General features: G+C 41.2%; 3 protein-coding genes across 6 annotated transcripts; 2 read left to right on the top strand and 1 right to left on the bottom strand.

Annotated features, from left to right (window-relative positions):
• The first annotated feature begins 919 nt into the window (after nucleotides 1-919).
• Nucleotides 920-8,152, top strand: slc35d2 (solute carrier family 35 member D2). Its single transcript, XM_050051554.1, has 12 exons — nucleotides 920-1,271; nucleotides 2,200-2,233; nucleotides 2,337-2,423; nucleotides 2,514-2,581; nucleotides 3,533-3,604; nucleotides 3,867-3,935; nucleotides 4,035-4,137; nucleotides 4,593-4,685; nucleotides 4,786-4,853; nucleotides 4,991-5,069; nucleotides 7,472-7,554; nucleotides 8,010-8,152. Exons 1-12 carry the CDS (start codon nucleotides 1,150-1,152, stop codon nucleotides 8,137-8,139), a joined length of 1,008 nt encoding a protein of 335 aa, XP_049907511.1. The 5' UTR covers nucleotides 920-1,149; the 3' UTR covers nucleotides 8,140-8,152.
• Nucleotides 8,153-8,199: 47 nt separating this feature from the next.
• Nucleotides 8,200-13,817, bottom strand: znf367 (zinc finger protein 367). The gene is made up of 5 exons (XM_050051555.1): nucleotides 13,258-13,817; nucleotides 12,322-12,472; nucleotides 11,880-11,999; nucleotides 11,375-11,513; nucleotides 8,200-11,266 (listed from the first exon to the last, which is right to left on the bottom strand). The coding sequence occupies exons 1-5, from the start codon at nucleotides 13,537-13,539 to the stop codon at nucleotides 11,008-11,010; spliced, it is 951 nt and encodes a 316-aa protein (XP_049907512.1). The 5' UTR covers nucleotides 13,540-13,817; the 3' UTR covers nucleotides 8,200-11,007.
• Nucleotides 13,818-15,936: 2,119 nt separating this feature from the next.
• LOC126394494 (intracellular hyaluronan-binding protein 4-like) lies at nucleotides 15,937-22,730 on the top strand. Of its 4 annotated transcripts, none has more exons than XM_050051325.1 (9): nucleotides 15,937-16,024; nucleotides 18,332-18,560; nucleotides 19,207-19,387; nucleotides 20,266-20,406; nucleotides 20,501-20,572; nucleotides 21,203-21,283; nucleotides 21,660-21,834; nucleotides 22,106-22,297; nucleotides 22,480-22,730. In XM_050051325.1, exons 2-9 carry the CDS (start codon nucleotides 18,338-18,340, stop codon nucleotides 22,546-22,548), a joined length of 1,134 nt encoding a protein of 377 aa, XP_049907282.1. In that variant the 5' UTR covers nucleotides 15,937-16,024; nucleotides 18,332-18,337; the 3' UTR covers nucleotides 22,549-22,730. The 4 variants fall into 4 exon arrangements, with proteins under 4 accessions (XP_049907282.1, XP_049907281.1, XP_049907283.1 ...); XM_050051324.1 differs by lacking the exon at nucleotides 15,937-16,024 and adding an exon at nucleotides 18,150-18,234; XM_050051326.1 differs by lacking the exon at nucleotides 15,937-16,024 and having other exon boundaries at nucleotides 18,161-18,560; nucleotides 22,483-22,730.
• Nucleotides 22,731-24,098: the final 1,368 nt, after the last annotated feature.

The following is a 24,098-nucleotide window of genomic DNA, read 5'->3' as shown; positions in this document are numbered from 1 at the left end:
TCATCTGACCCAGGGCATCACAGTAGTGCTTTAGACACCACACAGGTGATTAGAAACTAATGGAATATCAATATTATATTCCACTTCTGCGTCAAGATGCTTCTAAATTTCACACATTGAACCTTTAATGAAAGACAGTCAGCCTACTGCCCTGAAGAGTAGTATAATCAAAACTGGACAAACGTTATTTGTAGGTTAGATATTAGACAAACAAGTGAGCAGTAAAGCTCAGGTTATAGGCTTCAAATGTCCCATCTAAAACAAGTAGGGAGCAACAAAATCAAACTTTTTACATGTATTTTTGATAAATCAAGAACGTTACTTTTTTTTGTGTCAAATAAAAATTAAAAATGAACCAGAGATAAAGGGAAATGCAGAAAAAATTCCACCCAGCAGCTTCAGTTGTCATTAGTAGTTTAAAGTTTGCGAACAAATGAGTGGAAAAGTTCTAACTCTGCTACTTATTTTATTTTATTTCAGTTTATTTTAGTTTTTTTGTTTTATTTTAGTTTAGTTTAGTTTAGTTTGTTTTATTTTTTATTTTATTTCATTTATTTTACTTTAGTTGAGTTTTGTTTGTTTTATTTTTAATTTGATCTTTTTTTTTAGTTTAGTTTGTTTTATTTTTTATTTTGTTTTAGTTTTCTATTTTATTTAATTTAATTTTATTTTAGTTTGTTTTATTTTGGTTTAGTTTTGTTTCGTTTTCTATTTTATTTTATTTTAGTATGTTTTATTCTAGTTTATTTTATTTTGGTTTAGTTTAGTTTGTTTTATTTTGGATTAGTTTGATTTAGTTTTCTATTTTTTATTCCATTTTATTTTATTTTATTTTATTTTATTTTAGTTTGTTTTATAATTTCATGTCTATTTTATTTTACTTTATTCTATTTTATTTTATTTTATTTTAGTTTAGTTTAGTATGTTTTCCTTTGGTTTAGGTTAGTTTTATTTTTTGTTTTATTTCATTTTATTTTGTCACTTCCGGTCGTTGACGTCCTGTTTCGCGAATGACCACTGACGCCCGCTATATTATCTGCAGCCAGGCAAAGGCTCACGTGGGCAGTACCTCCCATCAAACCAGGAATCACTCCGCCTCAGTGAAACTCGGTAGGAGCTCCAACAGGTGTCTGTGAAGTGTCTGTGAAGATGTCTGCCTGTCAGGAAACTACTGAACACTCCGGGCTGCTCAAGTTCTCCTCCGCCGTGTTTTACGCCGGCAGCTCGTTTCTAATAACGGTGGTGAATAAAACCGTACTGACCAGCTACAGGTATGTGACGCTTTGTCTGCTCTGTCATTCATCACAGGTGGAAGGAAAAGTAGCATTATCAACGTGAAGTGCTATGTTACATGGAAAACTCAGTAGTAAACTTTATACTAAAGTGAAATACAACAGTATTGGCATTAAAACATATTTAAAAGTACCAGAAGTAAACTATGTATATACACATACTATGTACAAACTATTACTTTATTAAAGTTGTGTAACTGATTACATTTTACTCTTCTAGCAAATGTTTTAATCTGGGCAATAAAGCTGAAACAAAATAAAAATCCCTTTGTGAGCACCTACATTTTGATCAGTAAGTGTGATTTAGGGTGGCACAGTGGCGCAGTGATTAGCATTGTTGCCGCACAGTAAGAGGGTACCTGGTTTGAACCCCGGGGTGGGGGCGCCTGTACAGAGTTTGCACGTTCTCCCCGAGTCAGCATGGGTTCACACATAGAGACAGACAACCATTCACACAAATTCACACCTACAGGCCCATTTAGAGTCACCAATTAAGTCTTCAAATCTTTGGACTGTGGGGAAGCTGGGATACCCAGAGTAAGCCAGAGAACATGCAAGCTCTGAACCATGAACCCGCTTGCTGTGAGGCATCAATGCTAACCACTACACCACCGTGCCACCCTTTATTTTGAATATGAATATGCAAAGTAACTAGTCACTAAATGTATCAGATAAATGTGGTGGAAGTAGCACAATATTTGCGTACTTGAGTAGTGATGCTCAAGTTAAGTACTTTAAAATTGTACTCAAGTACGATACTAAAATAAATGTACTCACCTTCCACCACATTGTTTCATACAGTGTCGTTGGAGAAAGCTCACACACAGAGGATGCTTATTGTAACATTAAATTAGTCGTTATGGAATCAAACTCTATGTCTTTAACAGTTTATGTGATGGTTTTGTAGGTTTCCTTCCTACATGTGTCTGGGAATAGGCCAGGTGAGTTATCCAGGTGTTGACGTTTCTGAGTGTGTGTGTGTGTGTGTGTGTGGGTGTGTTAGTCATACACATGCACATCTCACTGTCACGTTTGTCCTCTCAGATGATCACCACTCTTGTCGTCCTTTATGCTGCCAAAATGAGCAAAACTGTCAAGTTTCAAGACTTTGACAGAAGTATTCTTTTTAAAGTAAGCATTTCTCTTTTTTAAAAATAAATATTCCGCATCATTAATCTTAATTAAAGTGTCACACTCCTTTTATCTTACTCTATTTGCCAGATTTTCCCTCTTCCTTTGCTGTATGTTGGGAACCATATAACAGGACTGGCGAGCACCAAAAAACTCAGGTTCACCCAGTTTGGCTGTCATCTCATTAAGTAGATTTTAATCCTTAAAAGAATACTTCACCCCCCAAATTACCCTTTGTATATCGATTTCTCACCCTATGATGTGTTGAATTTGTGAAGAAAACTTTTGTCAGTTGGAGTCTGGCTTTGAGAGAGCATAGTGAGGGCTGAGATGCAGAGGGATGTACAGTAAGCGACATTTGACCATTTTTACAGGACAGCCAAAACACAAAAAAATGACTGAAAATACTTTGCCCTGACTTTGTTTATTGATTTTAATCTTTAATATTATAGCTTTATAAACATTTGGATGACATTATAATTAGTGAACAATATTTTGACGCTCATTGAAAAACAGATTTTTTTAAGTGCACTTGTGCCCTTTATGGCCCCAAAATAGTTCAGTGATTTTTGTGTTAAATCGTTTTGTTTTTGACGAATAACTCTGGATTGGTTTAGAGTTCACAAGTACCGTTTTGGCAGTCATGTGATATACATAACTGATTTTCACTCACTTTTGCCCCTCTGGTTCTCAAACCTCATATTAGATAAGTTTCACTTTCTGGTCAGTTCCCAGCTGAAAGGGCTTGTCTGTTTGGGAAGTACTTAGCATGCGACTGGATAAATGAGACTTGGGTTATGGGCCGCACACATGCCGCGTTTTGTGAGGCCTCAAATTCATTGTTTTCAACGTAGACGTGCCGCAATGGCTGCACCCTGAGATAAACTGAGTTCAACTTTTAGAACGCAGTAGCAGGCACTGCATGTCAATTTATCAAGAATTTTCTCTGTTTTTGGATTCTTTGTTTGTCGGAGGCATGTGAGAAAAACAAAGTTTTCTTCCTGACTTAAAGAGTGAGTACGTGACACACAAATGATCATTTGGAGGGTGAAATATTCCTTTTAAGTTTAACAGCACTCATTCATGTGGTCATGTGGTGTCTTTTACAGTTTACCCATGTTTACAGTATTACGGAAATTCACCATATTGATGACAATGATCTTGGAAGTATATATACTAAGGTAAGACATATCTCTATGACAGAGCTGGTGTTAAAGTACTCATGCAGCACTCTTACATTGAGAGATTTATAATCAGTTTATCAACACAGTTTAACAAGACAGGAGCTTTCAGTGCAAGGGGAGAAGGAAAATGTAAGATATTAAAGAGTGGGATGTGATTTATTCAAGGGAAAGAACATCAACTTTTATTCTTATCTGCACTTTGACATGTGCTTTTTCTATACAATTTTTGTTTTTGAACTGAATGTTTTCCTTTTGTCAGAAAAACATTCCCAAGACGCCTTGTGTACAGTGTCATAGCCATAGTCCTGGGTGCCATGGTTGCTGCAAGGTATGAATTTCTAAAGTGAATTAATTCAATAGGAATTGTTTATAATGTCCTTAAGAACTGAACACCAGAGCTTTGCCTCCGTCTGTTCCTCTCTTCCAGCTCTGACCTGGCCTTCGATGTGGAGAGCTATACTTTCATCCTGCTCAACGATGCTTTCACGGCTGCCAGCAACGTGTACACCAAGAAGAAACTTGGCACTGAGGTAACATTCCCTGCACACTCTGTACAAGTGGACACAACCTTGTGTATTCTACTGGCAGTTTCACATCAGTTAAATGTCTGTGAAGGTGTGACAAATTGCAGGGTAATAGAAGATCGTGTTACTGCACAGCTGTCCTGCCAGAAGAAGGAAGGGGATTAAACCTGTAAACCTTAACTAAACATGGTATTGCATCGAAAATGAGATGATAGATTTTTATCTTCAGCATTACAAAGTGTGAGTAAAGGTGATGGTTTTAGTTATGTTTGTCCACCCTTTAAGTAAACAGGATGTGGGTCACACCAGGATCACACCAACGAAGAATTATCAGCACTTTGTAAACCTAATATGTTGTCACAGTAACTGTTTTTAGGTCTGCTGTTTGTTGCACAAGCGTCACAAATGATCTGTTTGATTTTGGTCACATTAAATTGAATATTTTGCTCTTTTTCATTAAGGGCCTCGGGAAGTATGGTGTCTTATTTTACAATGCACTAATCATTGTCATCCCCACTCTCTTGGCAAGTGCATTGACTGGAGATTTACACGAGGTACATACATTAAATATAGTCCAGTGTATTCTTTGAAGTGTTTGTGCCCAGAGCTGTGTGTGTTTTCCTGCCTGACCACCTGCATGTTTCTGATCCACAGGCAGTCACGTTTAAAGACTGGGTTACAGCCACTTTTATTTTTTGCTTCCTCATGTCCTGCTTCATGGGGTATGTCACCACACTATGCTCAATTACTGTCATATCTTTGTGGCAACTCCAAAAACAAACAAGAAATCATACTTCCATAGGTCTTACATAACTGCCCCACTACCCTGTATTGTGACACTCAGTTCTGTGTTTTTCAGGTTTGTGCTCATGTATTCCATCGTCCTGTGCAGCTATTATAACTCTGCACTTACTACAACAGTAGTGGGGGCAATAAAGGTAAGAACACACTGATAAAAATGCTATTTTTAGACCAGAAAGCAAGGTCAGTGCACATACCTCAGCCAAGATTGTTCAACCCTACAAATCCATTATGTTAATAATCGAGCTTCTGTGTGGATCTGGGTTCAGACTACACATAGTTAACAGTAAAAACTGTTTATGTTCAAAATGGCCTCTCATGCAATGCTAGGATTGTTTTTAAATTAATTGCATCTACACATGGATCTAAATCTGCACCAAAAACTAGATACTTGTTCTTCACCCCATGGTGATGGCTTAAAGGGACAGTTCACCCCAAAATTCATTCATCTTTTAACCGCTTCATCCTCTTGAGGGTCGCGGGGGGGCTGGAGCCTATCCCAGCTGACATCGGGCGAGAGGCAGGGTACACCCTGGACAGGTCGCCAGACTATCGCAGGGCTGACACATAGAGACAAACAACCATTCACGCTCACATTCACACCTACGGACAATTTAGAGTTATCAATTAACCTAGTCCCCAATCTGCATGTCTTTGGACTGTGGGAGGAAGCCGGAGTGCCCGGAGAGAACCCACGCTGACACGGGGAGAACATGCAAACTCCGCACAGAAGGGCTCCCACACCCAGGATCGAACCGGGAACCCTCTTGCTGTGAGGCGACAGTGCTAACCACCACACCACCGTGCTGCCCTCACCCCAAAATCAAAACACATATTTTTCTTTATACCTGTAGTGCTATTTATCACTCTAGATTGTTTTGGTGTGAGTTGCAGAGTGTCTGAGATATCGACAGTAAAGATGTCTGCATTCTCTTGAATGTAATGGAACTAGATGACACTCAACAGCAATGTCTCTTTCCAGAAATCATGACCTGGTTACTCAAGATAATCCACAGACCTTGCTGTGAGCAGTCTCATGTAGGAACTATTTTCTGTCTACCAAGCTACACCCACTAACCATATCACCATGGGGAAGGATGCATGTAACACATAGATGGGAGGCTGGTGCTTGTGACGGCACAAGATGTAGACATTAATGACGTCCTCCTCAGCTGAGCTGTAACGATAGCTAGCTCAGTGGTGCTAGGTGAGCTAGCAGTAGATGCAACGCTCCCCTCTGTGTCATCTTATGGTTAGAGGGTGCAGTTGGAAAGAGACGTTGCTGTTGAGTTTTTCAAATGTATTTTATGGTGCTTTGAGCACCACAAACTGAGTGCCATATACCGTAAAACTTCAGTTAGTTGCCCGGGCTATTATTTGCTTTAGTCGCTGAAATTAACAGGCCTATATATGGGACAGGCCTTTAATTCCTTTCACACTAAACTGTTGCTCAGCAAAGATCAGGACATATGATCTATTTGTTTATTTATACCAGTGTGAATATTATTTGTATAATAGTCAGGCTTCAGATAATATCAGGAATGAGTCATTCATTTGATCTAGCTCCGACATACAATGCATCACAGAGAGAGTTAAGGCGCTCAAGGATTACAGCACCCGACATACTGACACAGCACCACTTTATACTGTTAAAACAATACTCACAACTTGGATTAATTTTTATGAAAAACCCTTTTGATTCTCTTCATCTGAGGACCCTTACAGACGAAAGGAATATGAATAACTTACAGGCAAATGGAGGAATGGACACATTATTTGAGGTAGCCAACAACCTGCTTTTATACATCCGAAGAACTTAAAAAAAAAAAAAAAACTAGCTGCTTGGCAACAAGAGTTTTATTTGTCAAAATGAATAGCCACAGGGCGGCACGTTGGTGTGGTGGTTAGCACTGTCGCCTCACAGCAAGAGGGTTCCCGGTTCAATCCCGGGTGTGGGAGCCCCTCTGTGTGGAGTTTACATGTTCTCCCCATGTCAGCGTGTACTCCGGCTTCCTCCCAGTCCAAACACATGCAGGTTAATTGGTGAAATTGTCCGTAGGTGTGAATGTGTGTGTGAATGGTTGTCTGTCTCTATGTGTCAGCCCTGTGATAGTCTGGCGACCTGTCCAGGGTGTACCCTGCCTCTTGCCCAATGTCAGCTGGGATAGGCTCCAGCCCCCCCGCGACCCTCAAGAGGATAAGCAGTTGAATAGCCACACTGAGCTAGTAAGACACTAGGCTTTTAATTGAAGTTTTATGGTAGTTCCATTATACTTTAGAGAAGGCAGACATCTCTATAGCCAATATCTCCAACACTCGGCAACTCACACCAAAACAATCTAGATTGATAAATAACATTACAGGTAAAAAGAAAAACATGTATTTTTGATTTTGGGGTGAACTGTCCTTTTAACTTTCCCCTAAAGTTTTTGAGATGCTCTGCTAAGTAACAGACATAACAACAAAGAACTTAAAACATCATCCTTGTTCTGCTAACAGGATCATCACTAACTTGTGTAAATATTACATTTTTCTAAAGAATGTTGCCGTAGCCTATATCGGCATCTTTGTAGGTGGAGACTACCTGTTCTCTTGGACCAACTTCCTCGGCCTCAGCATTTGGTAAGAAGTTATTTTTTTTTCCCCACTTCAGTTTAATTTTATTCTGTTGTTTTAACAGTTTGTGACCAACATATTTTGTTAAATGTCATCATGAACTGTGCTTGACTACAACTGCAAATTGTCAGAGTTCAATGTGATCAAACAGTCAAACAAGAGGCCCCAGCATTTCACCATATGTTTACATTTCAGCAGCATTGTGAGATTAAATTTCATTTCCAAGCCAAGTTCCAATCCAGATCTTAACAAGGATTTACAAGCTCACAAATGGACAGATAGATAAGATTAGTTAATGTGTTATCAGTGACTTAATGTGCCTGTTGTTTCTGTTTTAACAGCCGTCTTTGAACTGAAGCTTATTGTCTTGGCACACATTGTTCAGTCACTCTGAGAAACAGCTCAGCAGTAGCAACAATCATTTACTATGTTCTAACGTTCATTCATCTTTGTCTTTGCAGTATGTCAGGTGGACTGGTGTACTCATATCTCACCTTTAACCAAAAATCATCTGGGACTAACGCAGAAAGTGCACAAGAGCTGAAGATTCACATCCCAGAGGATTCAACAGGGAAGTACTCTGCAAACTAAATGGACGATATTTTAACATCCACCACTAGGTGGCATTGTTCTGCTTCATATTGGAGCTCAATTTTGCTTCTGAACTTTTATTTTGATGTTTATTTAAACTCAGTTGATTGTCCTGGAGACATTACTGCTGGTATATGAATGAACTGACAAGAAGATCACATAAATTCTGGGTCAGGTTCAGTGAATGTTTATTGAAAACCAACAATTACACAACAGTGTGGACAGCCTGTCAGAGAAATCTTTAAAAATGTGTAATAAAATGTCTACCAAGCAAGCAGGGTCAGTCTATACATGTCACAATGTGAAAACTGTTGGAGGATGTTAGCTGAGGGGGAAACTGAGACTAAAATTTCAACTTCAGAGCTCTCTGTAAAATTGTGCACACTCAATATTCTAAAACAAACTCAATGTGTATATATTAAATGCCATAATCTTCTCAAACCACAAAATAGACTAAGGGTTAGAAATGCTTCAAAATATACTATAATTGGGTAAAAAATAAATCATTTGGTGTCTTGATTATCAACAATTCACTTGCCTTCCAGTTTCACCGTAACTCCATAAGGGTAATTTGTAAATCGAACAGATTCAAACATCACAGCTAGAGTGACAGGTCGCTGGTGCAGGTTTCCCCAAAACAACCGAGCAGACAGGGCAGTTATGAGAGGCTTCATACAGTGTTGAAGGATGTAGTGTTGCTTTAAAGAAAAAAGAAGAAACAAAAAACAGCACTACAAAAATCAGTTTATCAGAAACAGGTGCCACTTTCTTTGGACACGTACGACAAACCTAATCCTCAGTGCATTGCAAGCTTAATCCAAGATTCAAGGGGTGTAAGTGCTAAATAAAAATCAATGTGGTGTCTAAATGTATGCGACATAATCTAAATGTTTTCTTTGCTGGTGCCAAAATATTTCCCTTCACTTACAAATGATCTCAGGGCTATCAAAGTTGGACAAAATGTTAGCCAGAAAAAATAAATATTTCATAATTTAACCTTTGAAATGAGATGACATACATGCACCACACACTACTATGATGCTATGCCCACATCGTAACCAGTCTGCCGCCTTTTAATATAAAAGGCGACTGACATCATCCATTGTAAAATATCTCCCGTCTGGTTGGTAAACAGCGTAAGGTCTGCAGGTTTTACATGATTCTTGTATTGGAGGAAAACAGCTGTTATAATTGGAATATGGCATGTTTGTAAAGGCACTCTGGACCTTTGGATATTGTATATTGCTGAAAGGAACAGTGCAGGATTAAGGGGGATTTAGTAGCATCTAGTGGTGAGGATTGCAAACTGCAACCAGCTAAAACTTGTGGTTTGAATTCCCTCAGGTTTTTACTCTGAGCCGAATTATCCACAACTATCTGTCTCCAAAACAAACAGACCAGGTGATTAAAACCGGTAAAAAAAATAAAAATCAGTTTCACTTTACAAATTAGTGTTTCGCTGATGCTTTTTGGCATGTTGGAGACTGGGTGCTAGCCACCGTTTTTCTCTGAGAACTTAAAATCCAGATGTACATGAGATTTTTACCGTGAGCCGAATGATCCGCAGAGGTTTTTCACTCTCTAAAACAAACAGACCTGGTGATTTAAACCGGTATAAACACTAAGTAAAGCAGTTTTCGCATCGCAAATCAGTGTTTTTGACACTATCTGGCTTGTCGCAGAGGGACTGCTAACTATATAGAGTCCTATATAGAGCCAGCATTTGGTTAGTCCATTCAGGGCTACTGTAGAAACATGGCGGTGCAACATTGCGATCTCTGCGGACGTGGATCCCATCCCTATGTGGATATAAACGGCTCATTCTAAGGTAACAAAAACACAATGATTGTTATTTTCAGGTGATTATACACTAAAGCAAACTTGCTTATTTTAGTATATTCCACTTCTGCCAATATCCCCCAAAATCCTACAGACTGAACCTTTAACTAAATCTGTCAGACAGTACAGTTAAGTCAAGGTGAACTTTTCCTGTGTGGTAATGTCATGTATGTAATGATAAAGTGGTGAAGCTGTCAAAGTTTGGAGTTTTGAAAAGCTTGTGCCTAACCAGACCTCTGGATTAGGCTTGCAATGATCACCTCTTACTCGCTTATATAAAAAATGACCATGTTGCGCACTGAACTGATCAGACCCGGACTTGTACTGTCTCCTTTTGTCCACCCACGCACGCTTGTCGGAGCGTGCCGTGCGGGTGAGGCTTAAACTATCTGAACGTTACTCAGTCCATTTCTGCCACCACTGCTGTCGACAGTGGCGGCGACGTTGTGCTTACGACGCTGGAGATGAAACCTGGGAGCATGATGAGAGGCCATCCGACAGTTGGAATGCAACTTTAACATATCCTTTGTTTGACCACACCCTGTATCACTCTGTCCATCTGAGCTTAATCCATATATACATCAGTCATACACACTCTGTTACACTCACAAATACACTCAAAAAAACTCGTTACCATCAAAGTGCAAACAAAAATTAAAAATAATAGGTACTCTTTCTTTGCCTTTAGAAGACAGGAGAAAGAAAGACATTCTTCATATAGTTAAATCTACAATTATAGCAGCCTAAAAGGATAAAATGGAAGCAGAATAAGGTGCTTTAGCTTGTGCCTTCCTGGTGCTGTGGGGGGGGGGGGGGGGATAGATGATGCTGTGCATAACACTGATCTCAGGCCAATTCAGCTCGTTCTCAAAGTCTCCTTTCACAACTTGATAGAATTAACTAAACTAGTCGTCGATCTGCATTTATGAACGTTTTCTAGCTACAGCACATACTGCAGGAAGCCGGTTTGGGGAGGGAGATATGAGGTGCGGGGAGTGGGAGTCCAGGATCGGGAAGTTGGGTGGGTCTTCAGGCAGACAGGTTGTTGGCCAGCTCAATGAGAGCCAGAGCTCCGTGGAGACGCTCTCGCTGCTCCTGGAGGCGGCGCTTGGCAGCTCCTCCCTGGCTGCTCTTCTCCTCCTCTGCCATCTCTTCCTCTTCCCCGTTCTCTTCATCTGACTGGAGGAACTCCATGGGATCCTGCTGCTCCTGGTCCTCTGCTCTCGCCTTGCCCTGTGGCTTCACCTTGGTGGTTGTGGGGGCGCGCTGCTCACGGGTTCGCCAGTACCTGAGAGGACAGAGTTGACTATTAACATACATTGCAAGCAGATCATGTAATTTAAATGCACCATACAAGTCCTAGTATGCTTTATAACACTCCACTGTAGTGACTTACTTTGCCAGCCACTCAGCCACAGCCTTGTTATCCACAGACTGAGCCTTCCCCTGGCCCTCCTTTGGTTCCTCTCTCTTCAGACGGGAGAAAGGATGCATGGGACAGTGACGGTTGGCATGTGTGAACCGATTGCCACATCCTGCAGAGAGCGACACGTATGAATAAACACAGTAAAACATTAAAGGCCATGTGTCTTTGCCAAGATGAGTAATGCACTGACCTTCTGTTTGATGCTCAGCTAGCTTGTTTATTTAAATCAGACAGTTATACTGAAATTTCTGTGTTTGTTAGGTACTTTCCGAATGCTACAAATATAACTCAGCCAGTTAAAGGGTCCAGTCAGTCACAGTGACTGCCTCTGGAAAGTACCTAAAGTATCTAAAAGTGAAAGGCCACACAGCTGACTTTGACTTTCGTTGCTTGGCAAAACAACATCATTTTAGTAACACTTTGTGCAGCTAGCTTAAAAGCGCAGTCTTCCCTGAAATCCACATTTGGCACCCACCTTTCTCTGAGCAGACAAAGGGTTTTTCCCCAGTGTGCAGCCGCTGGTGCGTCTTCAGCTGACCACTCTGGACAAACGCCTTCCCACAGTTTGGGTAGTCACACAGGTAGGGCCTCTCTCCTGCGGGACAATAAGGATGATGATGTCACAGTTAGACACACATACTACATTCAGATGTGAAAACAAAAGTCTGAATATTCACAGTTGATACTTGAAGGTCAACTGTTTCATGCTTTCACACATCAAGCATTGCCGTGCCCGTTCATGTTCCAGCATGTTAATGCTACTGGTTTGACAGGTGTTTACATAACCTTCCCTGCTTCTAATAGTGTGGGAAAGGGCATCATGAAATCCCAGTACTTCCAGCTTTTCTTGAGGCACCTGTCTTTTTGACATTAAGCCAAAACAATATATTTTGTCTTCTATGCACTGCTCCTCTCACCTGTGTGTGTCCTCTTATGAGCCTGAAGAGACTTCTCTCTGGGAAACACCCGGTTGCAGATGTTGCAGCGAATGCGGCTGGATGAAGTCTCCCCCTCGCTTATGAGCTCCCGGACGGTGTCAGCCCGGGGACGCCCTCGGCGGATGCCATCCTGACAGCACAGAATGCACAGAAATGTTAAATTGTGAAAGTAGTTTTTCCATATTCAGGTGCAGAGTATAATTTGGCAGACTGAGTATGAAATCCTTTTATGTTTCTATGATCTGATACATTTACAACATATGAACAAAGGTCAGAGATCATATTTTCATAATACTTTGATTACATATATGCATTTGTATTTGTTATTATAATAGATAACTATTCAATACACTGTAGAGTTCCCAGCGCTTCCTATCTGTGCTCACGTGTTACATTGTTGCACGTTTGTCCATTATAATTCATTCACATCCGGTTACATTTTTGGCGCGCGACTAGACGTCATGTATGAGCAGCTGCTCCAGAACCAGGAAGTAGCTGGGGTTTAAACTGCACCGTGTCACACCCTAATGCGCGGGCGATTTTTTAAATGACTCCAAACCTCGGCCATATTAAAGCTGACTATTAACACTATTTAACAGCTTTTAAGTAGGAATTAAATGTTATTTACATCTTTACCGTATTGATATCTTTATAACGACTCAGTTTGGGGTGGTTTGTGTCTTTAAATATGTCAGTATCCTCATGCACGCGCTCTTTTCCTCCCAAAAGCTGCTGTTATGACATGTAGGCCTGCTTTAACATATTTTAAGTGTTTTAATACGTTATAAAAACTGTATTACGGTGTTGTCAACAGCTTTAAACTATATGGGAGCAGTAAGTTTTAAGTCTGTGTGACATTATCTGCCATGCTGCACGTCTCTTCGTAACTTTACGGTTACATCAACATGAACATACCCTGATCTGCTCCGGTGAAGTATCCGTGTCTGCCTCCCTGGCCGTCTGGGTCCCGGTGGGAGACGAAGCCCCGCTCACTGAGCCCGGGCTCAGAGTCACATTGTGGGCGTTCTCCCCCCACTTCCACGGGTAGACCATGAAGTCGCTGAAACCGGGACTGGTGGGCGTCAGGGCCTCCGCTGCTTTCCTCGGTTTGATCGGCGTGGTCTTGATAACGGACACTAACACTCTCTTGGGCGAGTCGTTGCAGAAAATGACGTGCGGGTGCTTGTTGTCGGCCATCGTGCTGGTGTGGGTGTCAAAACTCCGGCAGAAGCACGCAAAAGTTTTAACTGGAGGTGGTTATTTTGAAAAATGAATGAGTAAAAGTCATAAATAGTGCGCCTTTTTTAATCCGGAGTGAATATGTCCTTCATTTCCAAAGAGGAATTAGGCTAATCTCGGATCTGATCTGCGCTACAAAGTATCCGGTAAAGATACAGTTGGATATGAAGCTGATGGGAAGTTTCCTCCTTGTCGCAGCGGGTCGTCTGAACTGACCTGTGGGCGCCCACAGGAGCGTTGTCCCGCGTTGCAAAATCGCGCCCGAGCATGTCACCGACCAATCAGCTGCAGGGATCCGAACCCACGTGCCAGATGCGACCAATGCCAGCAGCCACATAGCGCCATCAGAGCCAATGGGAAGAAGAGAGAGCGTTCTGTGTGCAGTGATTGGTCGAGACGTTTTCATCCAATGAGATTTAAACACTTGACGCGCGCTCTTGCACGCTGACCTCAAGATTGGCCAATGAAATTGTGCAGAGCGCGTGTTCGGCCACGGCGCAGCCAATGGGAGTGAAGGGCGGTTAATTTTACATTGCAGGGGAGCAGATGGCTCTTTCCCGCGCTGAGGAGTCTGTTTATGTTATTACATTTTTGGGGCAATTTAAAGGGAAAGGAAACGGTGCCCTAGAGGCGCCAAAGTTACGTAATCATTTTAGGGCGGAAACACTTCAACAAAGGATTTACTGTGCGGGTGAATAAGAAATAGAAAGTAAAGGTTACTTTGAAATATTGTTTGTGATAAATTGGTCTAATTTAGCATCACGCATAACAGTTAATATAGTGTTTTTGCACAATAGGAAAATATTGTCTATCTATGCACATGTAAGTGCTGAAAATCAAAACATCACGACTTGATGATTTATGATGCCACCAAATGGCACTGTTTGTTCACAGTGCCATGACATATATACTTTTTATTTTTGTTGTCGGTCATCAGTGCTTTCATTCAAACAATATTTCTTTACAGCTATTTTTCCCACATAGCCTACTTATATACTATATTTTTACCTTTATTCATCCATCCTTGTTGTCCTTGTTCTAGCTGTTTGTCTGTGTACGTTCAGAGCAATGCAAAAAACAGAGCCAAATCTTGCCCATATATATAACAAAAAAAAAACTGGAGCAACGTGCAGTCATAATGTCCTATGAGCAATTTCACTCACTGTGGTGCAACAGAAGCCTTTCTGTTTGGCTGTATGTGCCCCTCCCATTGCTGTGAGCTGGTCTGTCTGTGTCCCTCACTCTGACACTGTTACCTTAAAAAGACAATCCAACTATATCCCACTGCACTGTACAATATGTGTCTTTAAACCACTAAAACCTCAGATGATATTCAACCTAACGAGTGAAATCAAAACTACCTTTAAGAGCTTATCTTTTTGAGCCCATACACTAAACTCTTTGTAGTATTTCCTGACGAACTAATGCTGGACACTGATATAAATTTGAAAGGAGCACCCTAACCCCATTGTATGTCTAGACTGTACGTCTGACATGTGTTTTCTACTCTGACCACTAGATGGGGCTAAGGTCCATTAAGTAAAATATATCCTGACTCATCCTGCTGGAGACAGTGACACAGTTTCTCAGGTTTGAGGTATGTTGGAATAATTTTATTGCTGGAAAACATGTATCTGAGGATAACAATAAATGCACATTTATGAGGTTATTTTATATACAGTTGGATGGTCATTTATCAAATGATGCATGGAGGGAAATATGACTATGTCTGAAGCAAAATAAATACAGGTTATGAATAATTTTGTAGTGTACATAGATCTGCACAGTTTAGTACAAGCTGTACAATATACAAAAGGCATGCAAATATGCGGACTTTAATGGAACATCCTTCAGATTGTGCCAAGCCATGGAAAAGTAAAGACTGCTTAGTAATCATTGCACAGACACAGGTGAGCTCAATATTTAATCAAGCTGTACTTGAAGTTACTCAACAGTCTGTAAGTGTAACATCACTGTTGTGTTTTATTGTGTATTGTTGTTGTTCTCTCTCTCTTTTTTTTTTAAATTGTGTATGTTGTTTGTCTTACTCTTAAGGTGCTATGGACCTCTCCTTGAGATGTGTCTTTAATAAAGTATGAATTGAGAAATTGAATTGTAACTTGTTAGGCTTCATCTTATAGGTACTATACTACAGCTATTACAGTTGCTAATAATATAATATGCAGACAAAAAAAATCTATAATAATGTTTATGTAGTAAGGAAATACGAGGAAATTAATAATATTTGTTTGAAGCTTTTGACAGATAACGTTAAACCTTTGTCTGACCCGAGCATATTAAACTGGTACACCTGAGATTCGGTCAGTATGAGTTAACGTCAGCTAACGGCTAATTAGCACAACTAGCTAACAAGGACGGAAACAGCTGCGGTCACCTACCGGTGTTTGTCAAAGAAAGGACTACCGTAAAAAATATAACTTAAGTGAGTTTCTTATTCCCATTTACGACTTGTGTAGCTTTTATATGGGTAACTTATCTAAAACAGGTCTAGAAACAGAAGTAGCTAGCACACAGAGCTAGCTACCTAGCGTTAGCTACTGAGCTATAAAATTGTACCAGTTTAACTAACATTAACTGTGTGTTAAGACAACTGATAGCCCACTTTGATTTATCAGCTTTTGTTGTAATACAGAAATAATTAATAATCGTCAAACCAAAACTCTGAGCATCACCACAATGAACCTGAACCTGAGCTAGCCCTTAGATTTAATTACTCACAGCTAACTAATGTTAGCTAAAACCAATCGAATTAAAACTAAGGGACTGTTCATTACTTATGAAGGGTAAGGGGTGGTGCAAAAAGGGGAAGGCATTTCAAATATTTTGTAAGCATTGGGAAGCAATTGAAATTGCTGTTTTTTATATTTAGTGCGATTTGAAAGAAAACTGGAAGGCATGCTTTCTCTAAAAAAATGCACGATTTATTATTGCCAGAAACTGTTAAAACAGAAATTATTGTTGGATTTTCAAATTTCTGACAGTCCTTGGACACGTCATGTGTGACAAACGCCATCCGTCCATCCATTTTCAACTGCTTATCCAAAGCCGGGTCGCAGGGGCAGCAGGCTGAGCAAAGTATTCCAGACGCCCCTCTCCCCAGCAACACTTTCCAGCTCCTCCTGGGGGATACTGAGGTGTTCCCAGGCCATATGAGATATATAAACCCTCCAGTGTGTTCTGGGTCTGCCCCGAGGCCTCCTATCAGTTTGACATGCCTAGAACACCTCTAATGGGAGGCGCCCAGGAAGCATCTGGCTTGAACTACCTCAACTGGCCCCTTTCGACGCGAAGGAGCAGCGACTCTACTCCGAGCTCCCTTCAGATGTCCAGCCCTGTCTCTAAGGCTGAGCCCAATCACCCTTTGGAGGAAACTCATTTCAGCCGCCCATGTCTGTGACCTCATTCTTTCGGTCATTCCCAGAGCTCATGACCACAGGTGAGGGTTGGGACGTAGATGGACCAGTAAATTGAAAGCTTTGCCTCCTGGCTCAGCTCCCTCTTCACCACGACGGTCTGACATAGCGCCTGCATCACTGCAGATGCTGCGCCAAACCACTGATCCATCTCATGCTCCATTCTACCCTCACTCATGAACAAGACCCCGAGATACTTGAACTCCTTCACTCGGGTGCATTTCGTGCCAGGCGGCAGGCAGAGGCAGGGACCTGGGCGTGTTGACCCCTGGTGTCGCAGACTCACTCTGGGGATGGGATGACAAAAGCTGCTGTCAGGAAAAAAAAACATAACCAAATTTGAGCTTGAAATAGTGACATTTTTTTTAAATAACTTTATTTTATGTCTCATTTAAAATTTGTCCAGAAGTAAATTTGCACAAAATATCTGGCATGAACAAGAGTGAAAAACCTAAGCTCTTCTCAGTTTCAAGATTTCATCCTCAACTTTTCACTTTTAACTTTCAAACATCTAAGAGTATGTTTTAAAAATCTAATAACAAATTTATGATGGACGGAGAGTCTTGCATTTTGTCACTCAGGGAGGGTCAGGGAAAAATATTTGTAGTTTTGGAGAGAGGTCAAAATAAAAAATAAAAAAAAGTCACTCCCCACCCACCTCTATCCTCTGATAAGTAAAGAACAGTCCCTAATGTTAGCTGGCAGACGTATTCTCATATTTTATGATCATGGTATTTTTAATAGTTAGTGTTCTTTGTTAATTAGAGTTACAGAGTTGTTTATACAGGAAATAACAACAACAAACCTCAGTTCAAACTCATATGTAGCCTTTTCTCAAAACTTGCTTGAGTTATTAATTTAACTGTAACTTCAAAATGGAACTGTTCATCTTTATCATTGAATGTTATGTATTTATTTGTCCATGTTTAAACACCTTTCCCCTTTGACTTCAGTCCCTGTGCCAATTCGAGCACCAGGACCTGACTAAGCAGAGAATAATCCACCCACACTGGCAGAGGACTTGAGCCAAGTCTGTGCAATGGATGAATATTGATTAGTGAACAGCCTATTGATGAGCACAGGGGCGTGGCGTCGCTCGCCTCCACACGTGCAAACATTTAAAAGTGTCCACAAACCGCTGTGGGCATTTGTTGGATGTTAGCGGAGGCAGCAAAGTACCGTCCGCAGCTCTGTTCTGTTGCAGCCGGGCACGAAAACGGTCGTGGCATGAGCTTTTTGTTTGCTATTTGCAAAGTATGCGTTCACCTTGAGGAGGAAAACAGCTTTTGAATTCTGATTTATCTCGTCACACACAGGCTAAAATGCTACCGGACGCCTACGGGTGCGCTGTGGCGAACAGGTTCGGGGATCTACTGGATGACGATGCTGACCCGTTTGACTTACTCAGCAAAGTGGAACTGGAGAAAGAGAAAAAGAAAAAGAAGGATGACGAGAAGAAAGGCAAGCAGAAGAAACCTGGTCAGAAGGAATCCCAGAAGGACAGACGCGTCCCCATTGCGTCGGGTGGTCAAGACCCGGCTCCAGGTCAGCTCACCGCCTGGCTGCGTTATGTTACACACCCCAAATCCAAACGATTCTGGCAGCAGCTAGTATTTCTAGATTGGGTGGCACAGCCAAGAGTGGCCAGTTTGCTCAGGCGCTGTCAGCTGCTGATGGTGCAAAGTCAGCGAGACTGCTGAGCACATGTTCATGCTGTCAGGATTTCCACCCCTTCTCTGAAGCCAAATAACATTGTCCTAATTCTAAAGCACATTCAAAACTCCATTTAAATGCAAATTTTATGTCTGACAAAAGTTTAAGTACAGTTATTCCTTTTTATTGAAACACAAATTTTCACTGGACTTTTTTTTTTTTTTAGTCTTTTTGCATACTTTGGTATTATCAGATACATTCTTTCCTTTTTGTAAGATGGAGCTTTTGGATATTGTGAACAGTAGATTGGATTGGAAAATGTTTTTTATAATCTTGATTAAGAGCTAAATGATGACAGGAAGGTTCAGACCAACACTTTATGTGATACTATAGACTGTAATATGTGGGCTGTATAGATTTTAGCATGATTTGCTTGACCAAACATTTAATAATTAAGTTTTTCATTTGCAAACAAAGAAGAAAAACAAGAAAACACAACTGAATATGTCACTAACGTTACCTTATTTTCTGCCCTTAGTCCAGAAGCCGAAGCAGAAGCAGCAGCAGCAGCAGCAGCAGCAGCAGCAGCCGGCGCGTCCTGGACCATTCACTGAGAGTGGAGATGGCAGAGAGGAGGCCCAGAGGAGCACAAAGAGGCCTGCCTTTGGGGAGCGCAGGGCCAACCGAGAAGAGTACCCTCAAGAGTTTTCCATCCCTAAGTACGTGTTTTCATACAAGATAAAGCTAAAACTTGACTTGGGGGGTTCACATCTGGATGGGAGTAAAATTGGTTGCATCACGTGTGTATTTACGTTTCCATAGCCACACCTTAGTTTGGAAGAAACAAACAAACCAAAAAAAAACATTATTACAATTGTCCAGTTCTACAATAGTATTGGTTCTCCCATGAAACAACTGACCCCAAGTGCTCTAAGAGGACTGTTTTTCTGTGTGAAGTTTGCACAACTACATGCTAACTACAGCCACCTCAGAAGATTACTGGTACCCGTGAACATGGATTGTGATATGGAGTCATCACATGTCTACACTTGGATATAGTTTGTCAGTATTGAACGTTGCTACCATCTGCTAGATTTGAGGATTTATGGCATGATTTATTCTTATTATTCTGGCCAGCTGTCCTATCTCACAGTCTAAAAAAATGTGCAAAATCTGGGTATCTGACCTGTGATTCGGACCTGCTCCAAAATTGAATTGCTTCTTCCTTGGCCTATGCAAGTTTCATTAATATGGAACCAGTAGTTTTCCTGTAATCCAGCTAACGAACTGAATGTAAAACCTCCTTGTAGTTAACAAGACAACATTTTTTTTTTTAGTCAATACATTAATACAAGGTTTTGCTGCCGCTGTCTCGCATGGTCTGGTATGACCAGTAACGTTTCAATGCTAATGTTAGCCGACATTTTAGAAGTCACAATTCTCCCATAATTGTCACTAATGAAGTATTGTCACCTTCTTTTGGTCTCACTGTTTTTCTCAAAGTAAGAGACGCAACTGACCAAGTCTTGAGTAATACTTTGAAATGTCGGAGCTGTCACAGGACCACATAACAAGTGTTAATGTGACTGGTCCCCAGGCCTTCCTATAATACAGATTCTGACCAATGGGGCAGAGGGGGGACCAGAGGTAGGAGAGGAGTAAGAGGTGGAGGATACCCAAGGAACTCTGACAACTTCAACCTGAGGGGCAAGAGAGAGTATGATCGACACAATGGAACGTAAGCCTTTTTGTTCATGTAGCAGTCCAGTTTAGAAAGTCTTGTTTTTTCTCTCATAATGGTGTATTTGCAACTTTTCTAATATTCATTGCAGAGGAATCTCTCCTGAGGAAAAGAGAGGAGGCAGAGGACCCTGGAACTGGGGCAGTGTTGAAGACGGTGCAAGGTAAGTGGAATTTCATTAACATGTGAAAGGGAAATTTCGGTTTATTTCAACCTGTCTCCTATCATCCTAAATTTGTTTCAAGTGACTAGTGACATAGAAATAATAGTTAGCATGTTAGCCGTTAGCCTAGATACAGCCGGGGCGCATAGTAGCGTCAGACCTGTTAAAACGTAAGTGAACGGGCATACTTCAAGTGCAAATTTAGTCCACTAAACAAGCTTTTTTTCCACAAAGACTGCCTCATATTGTTAGCTAAATGGTAAACAAACATGGCACCACACCGGTAAGGTAAGACAACACATTTACATGTCGTTTTCTATATATTCTCTGACATTTATCCTAATGATATGAGGCGGTCTTTGTGGAAAAAAAAGCTTGTTTAGTGGACTAACTTTGCACTTGAAGGTTGCCCGTTCAATTACGTTTTAACAGGTCTGACGCTACTATGCGCCCCGGCTGTATCTAGGCTAACGGCTAACATGCTAACTATTATTTCTATGTCACTAGTCACTTGAAACAAATTTAGGACGATAGGAGACAGGTTGAAATAAACCGAAATTTCCCTTAAGTAACAACTTTCAATCTTGAGCACAGTAGAGACGTGTTTCTGCCCATGTCTCTTTTGTAAAGTGAATTAATGGAGGTGACCTCTGATGCTCCAGTCAAATCTGAGGAGCACCAAATACCTGTGGAGGATGAGAATCCGAATCGGTGAGTGACGCACATAACCACCTTTCTTAAAAATAACATCAGAGTCACATCACATCCTTCAGTGGCAGAATCATCAGACAAGAGTGACAGTTAACTAGTCTAAACTTGTGCAACAATTAAATCAACCAAAATGTGGAAAAGTGAGCTTTCACAAATTATGCTTGTGTTTTTGCATCCATAAATAGATTAATGGAGAAAAAAAATCTAGCCTCTCTACTTTAAAGACTCGAGTAACAATTGGCAATTTGGTAATTTTTGAGTCATGAGAAACAACTTAAGAATGTTTTTTTAATTTGACAGTGTCACACTAGATTCACATTTTACGATGTAGAAACGAAGTGGACTGACAGATGTAGTTTGTCCCCAATCATGGCAGAGCAATGGAAGAAGAGGAAGGAGAGATGGTGGTCCACGTTGCCATGGAGATGTCCCTGGACGAATGGAAGGCCCTGCAGGAGACAAGTCGCCCCAAGGCAGAGTTTAATATCCGCAAAGCCGAGGACAAGATTCCCTCCAAAGCCAAGGTCATCCACCAGTCAAAGTACACGGAGGTGAGAATTAAAAGCACCTTATGGAATCTGTTCAGGAGAAGACAACAAAGCCCTGATCAAAGTGGAGCTTTGATGAGACCTTATGTGGACTGCTTAAGAAATAAGTAGGCCTAGTAGTAAGCGACATCCTGCAGTGATGCTCCACCGTAACATACAGACCCTCAGAAAAGTGTAAACTAGGTTAAGGCTGCTGAGGTTTATCTAAAAATCTAAAGACGAGACAACTACACCATTTAGATGACTGGATTAAGCATTTGCCTCCAATCTTCAGAATGTGAAGGAGGGGACCCTGGAGGACATGGAGGATGAAGGAAACTTCCTTCGTAGGTCCGTGAATGACATCACCTCCCTTCTGGACATCAATTTCGGGAGTCTTGGACGCCCCAGTCGCGGGGGTCGGGGAAGGGGAGCACGAGGTGGCCTGGCTAGTCGCCCAGAGAGAGCCAAACCCATATTGGAGAGGGTATGTTCTCAACTCTTGCTCACTGAGATCAATCTTAGAGCACAAAATGTAGGCTACCCCAGTGGAAGCACATGGGAACATATGTTAAACTGTATGCTGTAAATCAGTGGTTATCAACCTTTTTTGTGTCAAGGACCCTCAAATTGATGCACATTAGATCACTGATTTATGTGTTCTTCCAGCAGGAGGACGATCTGGCTCCGAACCCGGATGACCCAGAGGACTTTCCAGCACTATCAGCAGGAAGATAACTGAATTCACTTCTTGTTTACCTCCTGTGGGGAATATTGGTTGCACTTGCTAAAAAAAAAAAAAAAAAAACACGTTTCATGTTTCTGCTGTTCTTAAGGTTTGGGGTTTTATTGTACTTGATTTATTTTGTTCTATTGCACAGACGGCACTGTTCGGCATTTGAATCCTAAAGAATAAATGCTTTTGCAAATTGATCTTGGAGCTGTATTTTCTTTTTTTAGAATGCAACACAGGGACTACTTTGAACGAGTATGAAATGTGAGAGGTTTGGGTTTATGGATCTGTGTTGCCTTTTGCATTTGTAGGCAATTATGCAACTGTACTCAGCTGGTAAAAACAGGATAGTGGATGTGTTGCAAATCCCATACTTCTTCTTTTTGCTATAAGTGGGTACTGCAGCTGCCCTTAAAAAAGTACGTACTGTTGCATGCAGTATGCTAACAATCCGGACATACTACTTTCTCACACAATGCACTCAACTTTGGCCCTCTTGCTTTTATATCCGTTACCTTGGAGATAACACAAAGGCCACTCAATGAACTCTGCAGAGTGGAGTTCAACCCAGAGAGATCTACTGTTACTTTGCAATGTGCAAAATAAACTGCACAGACTGCCAATTCTAATATATAGGCTATTTGCAACAGTTAAATTACATTTTCAGTTCTGTCAGTTGTTTTTATAGTTATGTCCAATGGTAATATCTATGGTTCCTTAACTGAAACAGTCAATATTCCTATTTCTAGTATTCGACTGGTTGTCGGTGACGTGAATGCGCTATCATCCGTCAATCACCTGTCACTGTCATCGGTTTGCAGCTCAGTGGATGTGACATACCGCAAGGCTATTCAAGCGAAGGCTGAGACACGGGGTCAGACATGGGGGGATTGCACATGCGCAGTGTAACTTGAGCTGCGATGCTGGAGGGTGACAGCAGGGGCGCTAGATAAAAAGCGCAGGATCCGCTCAGGCGATCAAGGAGTGCGCTTGGTGCGGTCTGCTTGGACTTTTGGATGGCGGCTGCCTGAAGTTGTCCGAATTGCATCTCTGTCATTCTCACCCACAGCACAGGCCACCAATGACAGTCCAGTAATAAGCTGTGAAAATGACATGCATGCACATCCCCCTTATTCCGCGGTCTCACGCCATCTACTGAGCCTTTGAGGAAGTGCAGACCAGATTTCACTGCGCATGTGCAATCCCCCCATGTTGGACCCCGTGTCTCAGCCTTGTCTTGAATAGCCTTGACATACCGTCCGCTACACAGACGATTGTGGGTCAGAATAGCTAGTAAAGCATGCTGGCTTGCACACTGCAAAATCAGACTGGATGTAGTAGAACATCTTGGTGTTTTTGGCACAATGCATTTCACATAATATGTATTGAGACATACAAGTCTTTTTCTGGCATACTATATAGTATGGTAATATGGATACTGGAACATACAAGAGTGTTACTGTGACTTGGCATGAAAACTACAAGCTTCCTTTATCAAAAAACTTGAATGTGATATCACAGTGAGAAGACATTTGTGATCTTGTAGCTGTGTCAA

Source organism: Epinephelus moara, chromosome 8 (assembly GCF_006386435.1).
Source record: "Epinephelus moara isolate mb chromosome 8, YSFRI_EMoa_1.0, whole genome shotgun sequence".
Classification (NCBI taxonomy): domain Eukaryota; kingdom Metazoa; phylum Chordata; class Actinopteri; order Perciformes; family Serranidae; genus Epinephelus; species Epinephelus moara.
The sequence above is the reverse complement of the archived record's forward strand: the minus strand, read 5'-3'. Positions and strand labels throughout refer to the sequence as shown.